We start from the raw sequence: 15,731 nt of genomic DNA on the forward strand, positions 1-15,731 counted from the left end.
GCAGCCATTCCAGGTTTGGCGTCACTAGGAGTGCCCTGTCACTGGCCAGAAGCCTCCCCTGACCTCACCACGCTGGGCTTGCCTGCGGGGAGGCAGTGGAGTCTGCAGTCCTACTGGGCTCAGAGGAACTACACAGAGAGAGCGCCTGAGGTGGGCTGGGAGATGGCTCAGCAGGTAACTGCTCTGGCCACAAACAGGAGGGCCTGAGACTTGCTATAACCTACCCACAGTTTGGGCTCTGGTTTATCTAGTCATGTGCTCTTGTCCCTTACCTCTTAAGAACACTGACCAACTCCTACCCAGGGCAGCTAGCTGTTATGAATGAATGAGAAATGTGGCCTGCCCCAGGGGTGGGTCACACAGCCTCAGAAGTTATTGGTAGGTGTTGGAAACTCCAGAAGGAGGCTGGCCAGACCAACCCCTTACCCAAGCCAGGTACCGGACAAGCAACTGGCAATACTTCCTGTGCACTTACGCGCACTTTCATTTGATCCTCACAGGAGCCCCATGAGGCAGGCGCTAACAACACTACCCCCATTTTCCAGATGCAAACAACCAGGCACAGAAGGGTTACGGGGCCAGTGTCACATGGCAATGAGACAACAAAGCCAGGGTTCAAAAGCAGACTGTCTAGGGGCCCTACTTACTATGCACTTAGGTACCATGCACTGTCTCCCCACATCAGCCCACCCTGATCCACCTTCAGTTGAGCCCACTTGTTCCCATCCCCAAGGAAGAGTGGTTATGCTTGAAGAAAGCCTTTCTAAACTTGCCAAGGGCAAGTTTTATAACACCACATTACTAATGATAACATGAACGCGTCCCCTCTCCCAGCCACTGCTTTGGATTTCCACCATTTGCTTTCCGGCCCCCAACAATATCCTCTATTTACCGTCCTTCCAGCCACATCCTTCAGCTTGCGGGGATGTCCTCCGCCCCCTCCATCCTTCCCACAGATCTGGAGGCATCCCACAGCATCAGCACTTGCGCATTCCCACACATTTCCTGCTGGTGTGCCTCCTAGCTCTGAGGCCAACAGTGTCTCCCCCAAGGGACTGTACTGATTGTTTCCCAGACCATGCAGCAGCAAGGTCTGGAATTCTGAGTGTAGGCACACCCTTTTGCACTGCAAATTTGGGAAGTGCATTCCAAGGCAACCTGGAAACCCAGACAAAGAAAAGCCCATAGAAACAATGAATTCTAAATTGAGACATGTGGGGCATGCCTGGGCTACAGAGCAAATGCCAGGCCAATCATAGGACACGGAAGACTTTATTCCAACCCCATCCATTGCCTCCCACCAACAAAAAAGAGGAAGCTCTTTGAGAAACCCAAGTTAGGGGATTTGGAACCCCTAGATCCCAAATTCTAGAAATAGCCAAACCGAGTGACTGTGGGCATCCTGACCTGAGGAATACCGATTTTAGATCCTCATGGAAACTCCTATTTTCCACTTCCTCGGGCAATTTGCATGTCTTCAAACTTAGCAATTTTGAGTGTGAGAAGTAGACTTAAAACTCCCTCCCAAAGCTGGGCGTGGTGGCGCATGCCTTTAATCCCAGCACGTGGGAGGCACAGGTAGGAGGGTTGGAGACCAACCTGGGATTACCTAGTGAATTCCAGGTCAGCCTGGGCTAGAGTGAGACCCCACTTTGAAAAACAAAAACAGAAAGAAAAAAAAAAAACTCCCTCCCCATGCACTGGAGGTAGATAAGCCAGCGATAAATAAGACTCCCTTCACAATTAGAGCTACAGAAATTTTGTGAGAAACAAAGACACCAAAACCCCCAAATCTAGGGACTGGCGTTCGAGCAGATGCCTAGCATGCAGCAGGCCCTGGGTTGAAGTGAATTCCCAAAAGGCATCCACCACCAAACCAAATCCCAAACTCCCCTAAAAAAAATGAATCCAAAATCATCACATGACTTAAAGTCTTAGCTATGTATGGGAAAATGCATGCTTGGAGTGCCAGCATTCAGGAGGCTGAGGCAGGAGGATCACAAGACTGCATAGTGAGACAATCTCATCAAACCAATCAGCTTGCCCAACAAGCAAAAAACAAAAACCCACCACCTCATTATTATTAGTTTTTTCCAGGTAGGGTCTCATTCTAGCCTAGCCTGTCCTGGAAACTCTCTCTGTAGTCCCAGGCTGGCTTCAAACTTAGTGATGCTCCTACCACGGCCTCCCAAGGGCTGGGAAGGTGTGTGCCACCATGCTTGGCCTGCCTCATTATTCTAATGCTTTTTACAAAGCAACTGCGCTTTGATTGGAACATTGTGCAGAATTTGCTCTTCAGCCCACTAAGCCTTTATATCTCCATTTCAGAGACTGTGAGTGAAGTCTTTGGCCTAAAGCTTTGGGGAGTATGTGGGATAGTCTGAGGAGGGAGCAGGGATGAACTACTGCACAATGTGTTCTCTGAAGCTCAGTAAATTCCCAGGCTTAGGCCCTTCCAACGACCTGGCCAGTGGCCCTGGCTGTCACAATTCCCTCTACTCAACATCACTGCCCCTGAAAGAAAGGGACAGAGGCCCTCAGAAGCCTGGTTCTTTTCCTGCTCGGCTATGGCAGAACAGTGTTTACCACTCAAGAGGAGGGGAACGGGGAGGTTAGAGTGCTGGGAAAAGTGCTGGGAAAAGAGTCAGGTAGGCAGATCAAATTTCACAACATCGGGCTCTCTCCTGTGCCAGGCCAGTGGGGTGGACAGAACGACTGGGCCAGATCAGCCAACGGGGTTGGAATTCCTGCTTGGGACAGAAAAGTCTACCAATAGTGGGGAGCTGTGTGATGGGGGAGGGACAGGGACCCATAAGGGGAGGGAGACTTCCATGCCAAGTGATCGAAGGCACGCCTTCTCTCTTGCACCTGCTGACGGGGTGGGCGACCTCGGTCGAGTCCAGGCAGATCTTCCCAGCTGGGGATCCCGCGCTACCCCGCACCCCCTTTCTCCAGCTCCCTAGCCCTCCCCACCCCCCCCGGGCCTCTTAATCCCACGCTCACCTCCCCTGACCTTTCTTCCCGAGCTCATCCCCATCTGCAGCACTCAAACTCCTTCCCTTCTTCACTCAGCAACAACTCTGGCTGGTCCAGCCCATCTCGCGATCCCTCTTCTAGGACCCGACACTCCTTGAGCCCAAGTCGTCCCCTCCATCCTCAGGGCTCCCCTCCGCGCGTCCCCTCCCGGCTCGCCCTCTCTACCCCGTCCGCAACGGCCGGAGCCCGCCGGGGGCGCTCACCCGATTCGGAAGAGCAGCCGCTGGCTGCGCGTCATGAGCAGGCTGCCGAGGCCCCGCCGCGCTCGGCAGCCGCGGGGGATCGCGAGCAGCACGACGGCCAGCAGCAGCAGCCCGCACGCGGGGACCCACAGCCACGGCGCGGGCCAGCGCTGCCAAGCCATGCCGGGGGCGGGGCGCGGCGCGGCGCGGCGGGGCGGGGCGTTGCTAGGCGACGGCCCGGCCCCCCCCCGCGCGGGGGAACCCGGCACGGGCGCGCAGGGCGTTGGGGCTCCGCCCACGGCCTTGCATTCGGACCCGGTGCGCGCCTCGGATGCCCCCCCCCAAGCCACCCCCTGCAGGAGACCTGGCTCCGCCCCCGCCCGGAGGGTCAGGAGGCGGCGCCCGAACCCGCAGTCGACCTTGCGCTAATCTGGGTCCTCGCTGGCCCGAGTCCCGCGAGCTGACCGCAGCCTCTGCGCGCCCACGCCCGGGGACCCGGGGAGAGGCGCTGACGTGGTTCCTCCTGGTGAGAAACCTTTAGGCTCATACACTTTTTCACCTGGAAGGAGGAACGGGTCCACTGCCAACTCATTCTTTTACTCATTCACTAAATTAAAGGCACTGGGCCAGGCTCTGAGATGATGGGTCGAAGATAGTCTCTGGGCTGAGGCAGTAATGGCAGGGCACTTGCCTAGCACGCGCCAGACTCTGGGTTCTATCCCCAGTACCGCAAAAAAAAAAAAAAAAAAAAAAAAAAAAGACAAAAGTTAGCCGGACATGGGGGTGCATGCCTTTAATCCCAGCACTTTAATCCAGCAGAAGTAGGAGGAACACCGTGAGTTCGAGGCCAGCCTGAGACTACATAGTGAATTCCAGGTCAGCCTGGGCTGAAGACCCTACCTCGAAAAAAACAAAAACAAAAAAAGTTCAGAAATTTCTGATCCTGTACCTTGAGCCTACAATCTACATCCAGCGGCTAGTACGCTCACACATATGCATACATGTGTGCTGAAAACCTGCGATGCTATAAAGGAAGCAGGGGTCAAAGGAGTCACCCACCGACTGATAGTATGGGGTACAGAAAGTCTCCTTGAACAGGTGACATTTATCCCATGTCCTGAAGGATAAGAGGCCACAGGCTGCACTGGCTCAAGGGGGAGGGACTTTGCCAGTGGGTGGCAAAGTCAGGTTTAGGAGCCAGGCACCTTCACTCAAGCACCCTCACTGCCATGCCCAGCCCGATTCCCACACCGCTGTTCCCCCACTCCCTTACTGCTGCCTTTCTCGTTGGTTCTAGAAGTTATTCAGGTCAGTGTGAGGGCAAATGTGGTGACATCTACAAATTCAGGCACACAGGAGCCAGGGCTGGGCTCTTGTGGATCTGGCCTTGCCCTGGGCGTTCAGGAAGGGAAGGAAATGCTGCAGAGTCAAGCTCGCCATGGCTCCTGCTGGGAGCTGGGTAGAGGGAAGCAGGTGAGGCAATGTCCTTGTTTTCCTCCCTGCTTCCTGTGTTCTGGTCTGAGAGGCCCAGATAACCAGACTCCACCTCACATTTTCCATCACCCTCTGTGTACAAGGGCTAAACGTGTGCCACAGTGAGATCAGCATGTATATACATTGGAGGCCTCGCCCTCCTCTGATCCCCGCCCCTCCCGTCCCATCTCAAAAAGCCAAGGGATGGGTAAAATTGTCCCCAAACTGAATTGCAGTTCATCTAATTCTAGGTTTAATCCAGAAACCCTGGATAGTCAGTGTTTCTTTTCTGTGGATACACCTTGGGGGACAGAGCCTATGTTCTGCTGTCTCCCTGTCCCTTGCCTAATCCTCAGCTTCTGGGAGTCCGGCAGGGGAAGGGTTGAGAGGAAGACAAGAAGTTGGTCCAGCACAGGGGAGTTTGGTCTCTATTTGTGTGTGCACACGCAAATAAAACAATTGAGGATCATTGTAAACACACCCTGCTGCGGGGAGGGCTGTAACACAGTTCTTGCCTACAAAGTCAAAGGACCCAGGTTCGATTCCGCAGTACCCACGTAAGCCTAAACCAGATGCATTAGGTGGTGCATGTGTCTGGAGTTCCTTTGCAGTGGCTGGAAGCTCTGGTGAGCCCATTCTCTCTCTTTCTCTATGTGCCTCACCCCCTCTGAAATAAATAAAATACACAGCTCCTGTAATTGCAAACAGAAAGCACGGGCACTGGTGTGAACCTGCAGACAACTTGAATCCTGCAGACATTTGAATTCTAAATCTCAAGCCACACGCACAAGCTTATAGATGATAAACCCAAGATGTAGTTTACTAAATCCACAGACTCAGGGCAGGGCTTGGGTTTGGGAGCAAAATGGGGTTGTCTTGGAGTTCTCACGCAGGCTTAGAAGCCACCCTCCCTTACTCTGGACTATTCTGAAAAACCATGCATGTTTGCTCCAAGTCCGCTTTAGTTTCCCCTCCTGTCCCACATGGCTTTGCTGTGCAGTAAGCCAGATGTCTCAGTTTTCACCCATTCCTGTACCTTGCACCCTATAATGCCTGACTACTCATAGTTGCCCGAACTTGCCATGTTGCTTCACATCTCTCATGCTTTGCACATGCTGTGCTTTCTGGTGGAGAAAGTGCCACTCATTCTTTGTTCCCCAAAGACTCAGACCTCTTGTGCTCGCATCAAGAAAGCTTTTAGGTGCTGGGCAGATAGCTCAGTGGTTAAGGCACTTGCCTGCAAAGTCTAACAACGCAGGTTCAATTCCCTAGCACCCACATAAAGCCAGATGCACAAAGTGGAGTTTGTTTGCAGTGCCTGGAGGCCCTTGCATGCCCAATCTATCTACCTCTCTCTTTCAAATAAATAAATATTTTAAAAAATATTTTATTTTTTATTTTATTTTTTTTAAAGCATTTTTTAAGTATTTTTATTTATTTATTTATTTGAGAGCGACAGACACAGAGAGAAAGACAGATAGAGGGAGAGAGAGAGAGAATGGGCGCGCCAGGGCTTCCAGCCTCTGCAAACGAACTCCAGACGCGTGCGCCCCCTTGTGCATCTGGCTAACGTGGGACCTGGGGAACCGAGCCTCGAACCGGGGTCCTTAGGCTTCACAGGCAAGCGCTTAACCACTAAGCCATCTCTCCAGCCCAATATTTTATTTTTATTTATTTGACAGAGAAAGAGGGAGAAAGAGAGAGAGAATGGGCTCACGAGGGCCTCCAGTCAGTGCAAACGAACTCCAGACACATGTGCCCCCTTGTGCATCTGGCTAATGTGGGTCCTGGGGAATCGAACCTGGGTCCTTTGGCTTTGCAGGCAAATGCCTTAACCACTAAGCCATCCCTCCAGCCCTAAATAAGTATTTTTAAAAAAATACTTTATCTACGAGAGAGAGAGAATGGGTGTGCCAGGGCCTCTTAGCCATTCCAAATGAACTCCAGAGGCATGTGCCACCTTGTACATCTGGCTTTATATGGGTACTGGGGAATTGAACCTGAGTCTTTGGCTTTGCTGGCAAGTGTCTTAAGTATTAATCCATCTCTCCAGCCCCCAAAATATTTTTAAGTAAAAAGAAAAGAAAGCTTTTCTTGAGCATTCCCACTCCAAGATGGGCTTTATTCAGCATGACCCCTTGTACATACAGTAACTTTCCGTGTAAAACCAATGCCACGCGTTCTCACTTGTGTGGCTATCTTGGAGTGTATTCTCAAAGACTTTACCGTCTTTCTTCAGAGTGGAGACTAGAATGTTTCATCTCCAACTTTCCACTGTCTCGCATGATGTCACATACATATTAAATACTCAGCCATGTCCTTTGAAATGTCAAAGTCCTATCCATTACCCACAAGGCTCTTCCTTGACAAGACCAAGCCTGCCTTTTCAGCCTCCTCAGATACCATTCTTCCTCTTGTCACCTTGGGTCAGCCACGTGGTTCCTCGAAAGTTCGTTTCCACCTCAGGTCCTTGGTGCATGCTCCTACCACTTGGAACCCAGCTTCCCAATTCTGCGATCAGCTCAAATGCTGACAGAAGAGGAACAATCTTGAACTGATAGGTGGTTACATGACATATGCCGGGGTTCTCAACTACAGCTGGCCAGAGAGGATGCTGTATGGTATTCCCAGGATAGAAGCCAGAGATGTTGCTAAAATCCTACAATGCCAGAACAGGCCCCAACAACCAAGAATTACCTGGTCCACAGCATGCAAATGTCAAACTCATCGAGGTGGACACTGGAGATTTGAACACCTTACCATATGGAAAGTAATCATCAAACTAAAGCAAACCATATCTGCTGAGAGGACTCTGCTGTCCTCCAGCCCCGTGCTTCTCTTATATCACTTACGTGACTCTCCTGCTTCCTTCACATCAAGGCTCTACTGACAATTGGACCTTATTTTATGAATCTTGCCTGTCACCCCTACTGGGATGTGAGCCCCAGGAAGTCATGGTGTGTACGCTGCCTGGCCCAGAGCTGCTGTTCAGCTAAGTGTTTGCTGCACGGATGAGAGAAGCAAAGAATGGCCAAGTGACAGTTTCTTGCTGCTGAGCACTGGAACAGTCAGAAACTAGAATCCCCTTGTTATGACCAGTGGGATCTGTCCCTACAGGACAGCTGAGTGATGGTCAATCCCAAGCAGGGGGGCGGACCGCAAACAACCCACACCAGGAAAGGAGCAGGGGAGCCACCTCCGAGGCACCCACACACTTAAAGGTCTCTGGTTACCATGTTTTTCCCTGGAACGGCTTAGGGGCATTGCCAAGGCTAAAGTTTGCCTCTGGTGACTCTCCAGAGAGTCTTTTTTTTAAAAAAAATTTTGTTCATTTTTATTTATTTGTGAGCGACAGAGAGAGAAAGGCAGAGAGAGAGAGAGAGAGAGAGAGAGAGAGAGAGAGAGAGAGAGAGAGAATGGGTGTGCCAGGGCCTCCAGCACTGCAAACGAACTCCAGATGCATGCGCTCCCTTGTGCATCTGGCTGACATGGGTCCTGGGGAATCAAGCCTCGAACCGGGGTCCTTAGGCTTCACAGGCAAGCGCTTAACTGCTAAGCCATCTCTCCAGCCCAGAGAGTCTTATTAATAACCTAAGGCACAGCTGGGCGTGGTGGTACATGCCTGTACGCCTAGCACTGGGAAGGCTGAAGCAGGGGGACCATGATGTTGAGGCCAGCTTAGGCTACATAGTGAGACCTTGTCTCAAAACAAAAAACAAAAAGCAAAAATCAGAAACTGTGGCTTAGCTGTTAAGATGCTTGCCTGCCAAGCCTAAGGACCCAGGTTCAATTTTCCAGGTCTCATGTAAGCCTGATGAACAAGGTGGTGTTTGCAGTGGCTCGAGGCCCTGGTACACCCATTCTCTCCCTCTCTCCCTCTCTCTCTCTCTCTTCTGCTCCCTCTCTCTGTCTCAAAAAAAAAAAAAAAAAAGAACAAAAGGGCAGCTGGGCATGGTAGTGTACACCTGTAATCCAAACACTCAGTAAGCTGAGGCAGGATGATTGTGAGTTCAAGCACAGCCTTGGATACATAGTACCAGGCCAGTCAGGACTACACAGCAAGACCCTATCTCAAAAAATTAAATAAATAGCCAGTAAGCTAGAAAAGAGATATAAAGGGAAGAGAAGTGAAGGGAGGCAGTACTTAATAGGATGGTATTGTATATGTATAAGTAGAAGAATAAATTAATGGGGATGAAAAGGCCCAAGTGAACTCAGGGGAAGAGATTGAGTAAAGGGAAGGTGGAGGGAGGGCTAATCAAAATCTAAGAGGATATAAACAAATCATATAGAAATCTACTTTTTTGGACAATGGAACACTCAGGAGCCATAGATTGTTAGTAGAAAATTTTCAGTGTCAGGGATGGGATACCGTCCAGTGAGTTGTTGGCCAGGGTGGTCCGATTCCCTGAAAACATTACAGGCCATTGCAGAGGCCCTTGGTTTCCCACCAGGAGTAAGACCCTATTGCTGAAGAATCCACATACTTGGGCTGCAAGGTCACTGAGAAATTCTGCTGGAACTGAGCTGATAACCTCCTCCATGTAGACCAGCTGACAAAAAGCTGGAAGAAGCCATTCTGCATGCAGTTCAATGGGAGAGAGGGAAATCACCAATGAAGATACTCAACAGTGGACACTGCAAGCCTTATATTTTGCCAGCCAGACCAAATGAGCCAACGAGTGCATTAGTGGTGCTTCTGTCACGGTGGAAACCAACTGCCGTCTAATTGGACTGGAAGCCCGCTCCATGGGAGGGAATACATCCTGATACTGAAAACTTACAACAAGGGTAGTCATGAGCCCTAGGGATGTAATGTAACGTCTGCTGCTGTCTGACTAAATGTATATACCATGCTCACCAAACTGCCCAGTAAGCACTTCTCTTAATGTTCATTCCCTTATATTAATGCTACTCTCACTTTTGGTAGAGAACCTTCTCTTTTCAGATAGCAGTGACCTTGAGATGACTCAGAAGGCACCATAGTGTTGAGAAGAAGTGACAGAGGAGTGCTCAGCACTGAAACATCTCTATCACACCTTTGAAAGCTCAGCACTCAAATAGCTCTATCTCATCTTCCAAAGCTCGGGGCCCATTGCGGAAGAGGTGGCAGAAAGAATGTAAGAGCCAAAGGAAGGGTAGGACTCCTTACAACGTGCTCCGGCCAGACACAAAATGGCCTGGATATCCATGATCTCACAGTGCCTGACACTACCTGCACAAGACCATCATAATAGGAGGAAAAGATGATATCAAAATAAAAGAGACTGATTGAGAGGGGGAGGGGATATGATGGAGGATGGAGTTTCAAAGGGGAAAGTCGGGGAAGGGAGGATATTACCATGGGATATATTTTTATAATCACGGAAGTTGTTAATAAAAATTTGAAAAGAGGGCTGGAGAGATGACTTAGTGGTTAAGCGCTTGCCTGTGAAGCCTAAGGACCCCAGTTCAAGGCTCAGTTCCCCAGGTCCCACGTTAGCCAGATGCACAAGGGGGCGCATGCGTCTGGAGTTCGTTTGCAGAGGCTGGAAACCCTGGCACGCCCATTCTCTCTCTCTCCCTCTATCTGACTTTCTCTCTGTGTCTGTCGCTCTCAAATAAATAAATAAAAAATTTAAAAAAAAATTGAAAAGAAAAGAGAGACTGATTGAGAGGGGGAGGGGATATGATGGAGAATGGAGTTTCGAAGGGGAAAGTGAGGGGAGGGAGGGCATTACCATGGAATATTGTTTACAATCATGGAAGTTGTAAATAAAAAAAAATATATTTAAGCAATTTGTATCAGAAAATAATAAAACAGTCTAAAATATCAACAAAATAAATAAAACAATAGTGGCTGAGGAGATGGCTCCATGGAGAAAGTGCTCCCCACTCGGGACTGAGTACCCAAATTCAGCGCCCATATCCCATGTATAATGCTGGAAGCCACTGGCTTCTGCAGTCCCAGCCTTCTGACAGCCAGATGGGAGGCAGATATAGGGGAATTTCAACTCAAGAGGAGTACAGAAAAGAACAGTGAGATCCAGAGAGAGAAATGATGCCTCAAATAAGGTGGAAAGGCGAGGACTGACTCAAAAGTTGTCCTTTGAATGATGACATCAAAATAAAAAAGAGACTAATTGAGATGGGGAAGGGATATGATGGGGAATGGAATTTCAAAGGGGAAAGTGGGGGGGGGTAGGGAGGATATTACCATGGGATACTTTTTATAATCATGGAAAATGTTAATAAAAATTGAGAAAAAAAATTAATTAAAAAAAATAAAATAATTAGCCCCCCAAAAAAGAAAAAGTTGTCCTTTGAACTCCACACACGACATGGCATGCATGAGTACACACACACACACACACACACACAAACAAAAAAATGTTAGAAGATTTAAAAACCAAATCAAACAAACAATAAACAACACAAACAAAACAAAGGGGGCAACTTTCTTCCCAGCCCCTGGGGTGGGGTGGTTGCCCCTGCCGTCTGCTGCTTATTCGAACCTGCCAGCCCAGCCTGTGCCCTTGGGAGGACAGCCTGGTGTCATCTTTGCATCATGGTCTAGGCTGGTGCCCCGTGCTTGGCTGGCATGCAGGAAATCACTGCTGCTGCTGCTGATGATGGCAGTGATGATAATGATGGTGGAGACAACACAGTCCTGGAGTGGCTGTAATGGGCGGAGCTGTTTGAGTGGTACTGAGCAGAGACATCGTGTTGGACCAGGGTGGCAAGGTCGGCTGGGTTTAGAAAAGTTAACCCAGTGCAGGAGTGCAGGCTGGGACCCTCTGGCTTGCTACATTTCCTTGAGTGCACCCCATGTTTGTGGCCACTAGGAGCTCACCATCCCCACAGTGCTCTTCCCTCTGAGCCAATGTACTCCCTCCTCTAGAACCCTGGTTAGCTTGGAAGCGCCCCCCCCCCCACCTCTCCTTTCTCACCTACCTGTCTTGATGGACTCTGGCCCTTGCCTTCCACATTTCCTTCCTGCCCTCCCTCTGTCTCGCCGCCTGCAGGAGAGCCTTGAGGTGGCTGCCTTGTCACAGCTCTGGGTTGAGCAGATGCAGTGGTGCATGGCTGTGCGGCTGTAACCCTAGCCTGGGGAAGTAGCAGGAGGATGGGAAGCTCAGGGTCATCCTTAGCCACATAGAAGCTGTGGACTTGTCTGCGCTACATGAGATCATGAGAAGCTGTGTCACACACACACACACACACACACACACACCAAAAAAAAAAAACCAAACAGGGCTGGGGCTGGGCATGGTGGCACATGCCTTTAATCCCAGCACTCGGGAGGCAGAGGTAGGAGGATCGCCATGAGTTCGAGGCCACCCTGAGATTACATAGTGAACTCCAGGTCAACCTTGGCTAGAGTGAGACCCTATCTCGAAAAACCAAAAAAAAAAAAAAACCAGGGCTGGAGAGATGGCTTAGCAGTTAAGACACTTGCCTGTGAAGGTTCAATTCCCCAGTACCCACATAAGCCAGATGCACGTGGTGGTACATGTGTCTGGAGTTTGTTTGCAGTGGTGGCTGGAGGCCCTGGAGTGCCCATTCTCTCCCTCCCTCTCTCTCTCTCTCTCTCAAATCAATAAATAAATATTAAAAATCAACACAGCTGGGCGTGGTGGCGCACGCCTTTAATCCCAGCACTCAAGAGGCAGACGTAGGATGATTGCCATGAGTTCAAGGACACCCTGAGACTCCATAGTGAATTCCAGGTCAGCCTGGGCCAGAGTGAAACCCTACCTCAAAAAAACAAAACAAAACAAAACAAAAAACCCTACAACAACAACAAAAAACCACAAAAGCTTCTACACCAGCCTCCTCTATTCAGCTGACTCAAGGGGCTAAATATCAGGGTGCTTATGTGTTTTGAGACAGGATTTTACCACATAGCCTAGGCTGGACTAGACTCTCTTCTGTATTCCAGGTTGGCCTTAAATCCGTGATTCTCTGGCTGAGCTGCCACAGTGTTGAGGTCCCATTTGCTTTCATTTTCCTGCTTGATTGCTGCTGTCAGGTATCAACAAGCCTGGCTTGGCTCATTCAGCATCTTAGCTGAGCAGTTCTCAAGGTGGAGGGGGCCTGTGACTCACTCAGAAAGCTTGTCAAGGAGCTGGAGAGATGGCTTAGCAGTTAAGGCACTTGCCTACAAAGCCTAAGGACTCAGATTCGATTCCCTAGTCCTCACATAAGCCAGATGCACAAGGTAGAGCATGTGTAGCTAGAGGCCTTGGTTCACCCATTCTATCTGCTTTTCTCTCTCTCTCAAATAAATAATAAAATTTAAAAAAAAAAAAAAAAAAAAGCTTGTCAAATACAGGCTCCTGGGCTGGAGAGAGAGCTAAACAGTTAATGGCACTTGCTTGCAAAGCCTGATGGCCTGGACTCAATTCTCCAGTACTCATGTAAAGCCAGGCGCAGCAAGGGACACATACGTCTGGAGCTCATTTGCAATGGTTAAGGGTCCTGGAGTACCCATTCCCTGTCTGCCTTTCCTTTTTTGTAATTTTTATTTATTTATTTTTGGTTTTTGGGGGGGCAGGGTCATCCTCTACTTCAGGCTGACCTGGAATTCACTATGTAGTTTCTGGGTGGCATCGAACACTTGGTGATCCTCCTACCTCTGCCTCCCAAGTGCTGGGATTAAAGGCATGCACCACCATTCCCAGCCTGCCTTTCTTTAAAAAAAAAAATTACACACACACTCAAACACACTCACACGCACACACACATATTTGAGAGAGAGAGAGGCAGTGAGTGAGAGATAGAATGCACCTACCAGGACCTTTAGCCACTGCAAACAAACTCCAGATTCATGTGCTACCTTGTACATCTGGCTTACGTGGATACTGGGGAATCGAACCTGAGTCCTTAGGCTTTGCAGGTAAGTGCCTTAACCACTAAGCAATCTCTCCAGCCCTCTGTCTGCCTTTCTCTCTCTCTCTCTCTCTCTCAAATAAGTAAAATATATGTTGAAAATACAGGCTTCTCCTGCTCCTGCCCACTGAGATTCACACTCAGTGGGTCTACGGAGCCCAACAGTCTGCATTTTGCATAGAAGTTTTGGAACTCCAACTTGGCCTCAGTTCCTGACCTCAATTCCAAGGCCTCTGATGAGTTTCAGCAGTGTCTTGCTCACAGGTCACACCCTGCATTCACCTGAAATTCCTCTGCTCCTGTAAACTAAACTCTGATCTCCCTCCCCTCCCTTCATCCCTCCCGCCCCCAACAAACTGTCCTCCAGCTCAAGCTTCACAAACTATTCCCTTTCTTCTAGCCTAGCCCCTCAGTCCAGATTTATTCCTTCCCAAGCTGGTGTTGTTTATTTGTTTAGCTTGTTTTGTTTTACCTGCTAGGCAAGAGCTCTACCAATGAGCCACACCCACAGTTCCTCCCTCTCCATGTGGACTTAGGCTCAGTTCCCTTGAACCACTCACCAGTGGGCATCTTCTTCACCCCTTGTCCCTTCAGCATTAGGTTACCAGCCTCCTGACCTTCCTAATAATGGAAACCTAAAAAGCCTCTTATCTGCTCCCACCTGGTCGATATGGCTAAAACAAACTGTCAAATAAGGATCACTATGATTTAGGCCTCACTGGAACCCCAACACCAGTGCTTAGCAGTACATTATCTTGCTAAGGTCCAATCTCAGTAGCCACATTTGTCATTATGAATTTCAATTCCTGTGGTGGTTTGATTCAGGTGCCCCCCATAAACTTATGTATTCTGAATACTAAGTCCCCAGATGGTGGCAATTTGGGAATGGAAGCTTCCTGGAGGCAGCCTCTTGTTGGGGGTGGGGTTATGGGTGTTAGAGTCAATGTTCCCTTGCCAGAATTTAGGAGAATCGAACCTGAGTCCTCTCCTGCTGCTGTTGTCTACCTAATGTTGGTTGGCCTGAAGGTGATGTCCACCCTCTGCTCATGCCATTTCCCCTTACCATCATGGAGCTTCCCCTCAAGCCGGTAAGTCAAAATAAATCCTTTCCTCCCACAAGCTGCTCTTGCTCGGTTGTTTTCTGCCAGCAATGCAAAGTTGACTGCAACAGTTAAATTGGTACCAGGAGTGGGGTCATTGTTGCTAGAAACCTGACTCTGGCTTTGGTCACTTGGAACTGATTTGAGGGAGGAATGTGAATGAATTTAAAACCTCAGTTTAGGAGACACCATGCAGTGCTGCTAAGTACAACTTGATGGGCTATTCTGGTCAGAATTGGAAGACGTAAATGCAGTAAGAACTATGTGCTATGAGGTTTGGCTTAGGAGAATGAGAAAGAACTTTGTTGGAACTGGTTTAGAAGTAGTGTGTGAGAGGCTTGCTGTGTTCTGCCTGCCTGTGTCCCGGAAACTTGTGCAGGGTTGCGTTATGTAGAAACGAACTAGTATAAGCAGAGGGATATGACACAGAAAAAAATAAATGAAATCTTTGGGCTCAAACTGCTGCCTGTTAAGCTGCGATTGAGAGATTGCAGCCATTGAGATTGAGCCAGCTGATGAGCACTGGGACAACAGGAAGGATGCAGCTCCTTTGAAGGGGCCTGAATGCTGAAGGAGTGTCATGTTCTTCAAAGTCTGTTTCCCCCCTGGATTAACAAGCTGGTAGCCCACCTGGTACTATGGAGTATAACAAATGCAGGAAAGACAGGATCATTGAATTTGCAACACGGTTTTGTTTTTTGGAAATGGCCATGGGCAGTGTGGAAGCAGGCTTGCTTACCTGCATGGAACTCTGATGAAGCCATGAGGATGAACCATGTTGCAGTAGAAACCCAATGGAGATGTCAAAGCTATGGGATGGCTGCCAAGGAGAGCTGCCAGTACTGGATGAAGTTGTCCAGGACTGTGAGTAGCCTAGCTGGAGGGGCAGAATTGGAACTCCAGAGACTTATAACTGGTTAGCATTATCAGACTTGGAGATTTGTCACTGGCTAGAGTTGTCAGACTTGGAGTTAGAGAGTTTGATTTTGCCCTATTTATTTTAAATCTTGTATTGGTTGACTATTTCTTTGCTATGTCCAATGCCATCTTTTTTCAGGGTGAACATTTA

General features: G+C 49.2%; 1 protein-coding gene across 3 annotated transcripts in view; it reads right to left on the reverse strand.

Moving 5' to 3' along the window:
* The window catches only part of Pnkd (PNKD metallo-beta-lactamase domain containing), a 92,528-nt gene that overhangs the window by 21,859 nt on the left and 54,938 nt on the right, over positions 1 to 15,731 (reverse strand). Inside the window, exon 1 of one of the 3 annotated variants that reach the window (XM_045146838.1) lies at positions 3,240 to 3,400. The exons of 1 other annotated variant lie outside the window; for it this stretch is intronic. In XM_045146838.1, the coding sequence (XP_045002773.1) occupies positions 3,240 to 3,400 (161 nt within the window). Of the gene's footprint in view, positions 1 to 892; positions 941 to 3,239; positions 3,401 to 15,731 lie in introns of those variants that run through there. One more of the 3 variants, XM_045146840.1, reaches the window with a different exon arrangement.

The sequence above is a fragment of the Jaculus jaculus genome, chromosome 4 (assembly GCF_020740685.1).
Source record: "Jaculus jaculus isolate mJacJac1 chromosome 4, mJacJac1.mat.Y.cur, whole genome shotgun sequence".
In the NCBI taxonomy this organism is placed as follows: domain Eukaryota; kingdom Metazoa; phylum Chordata; class Mammalia; order Rodentia; family Dipodidae; genus Jaculus; species Jaculus jaculus.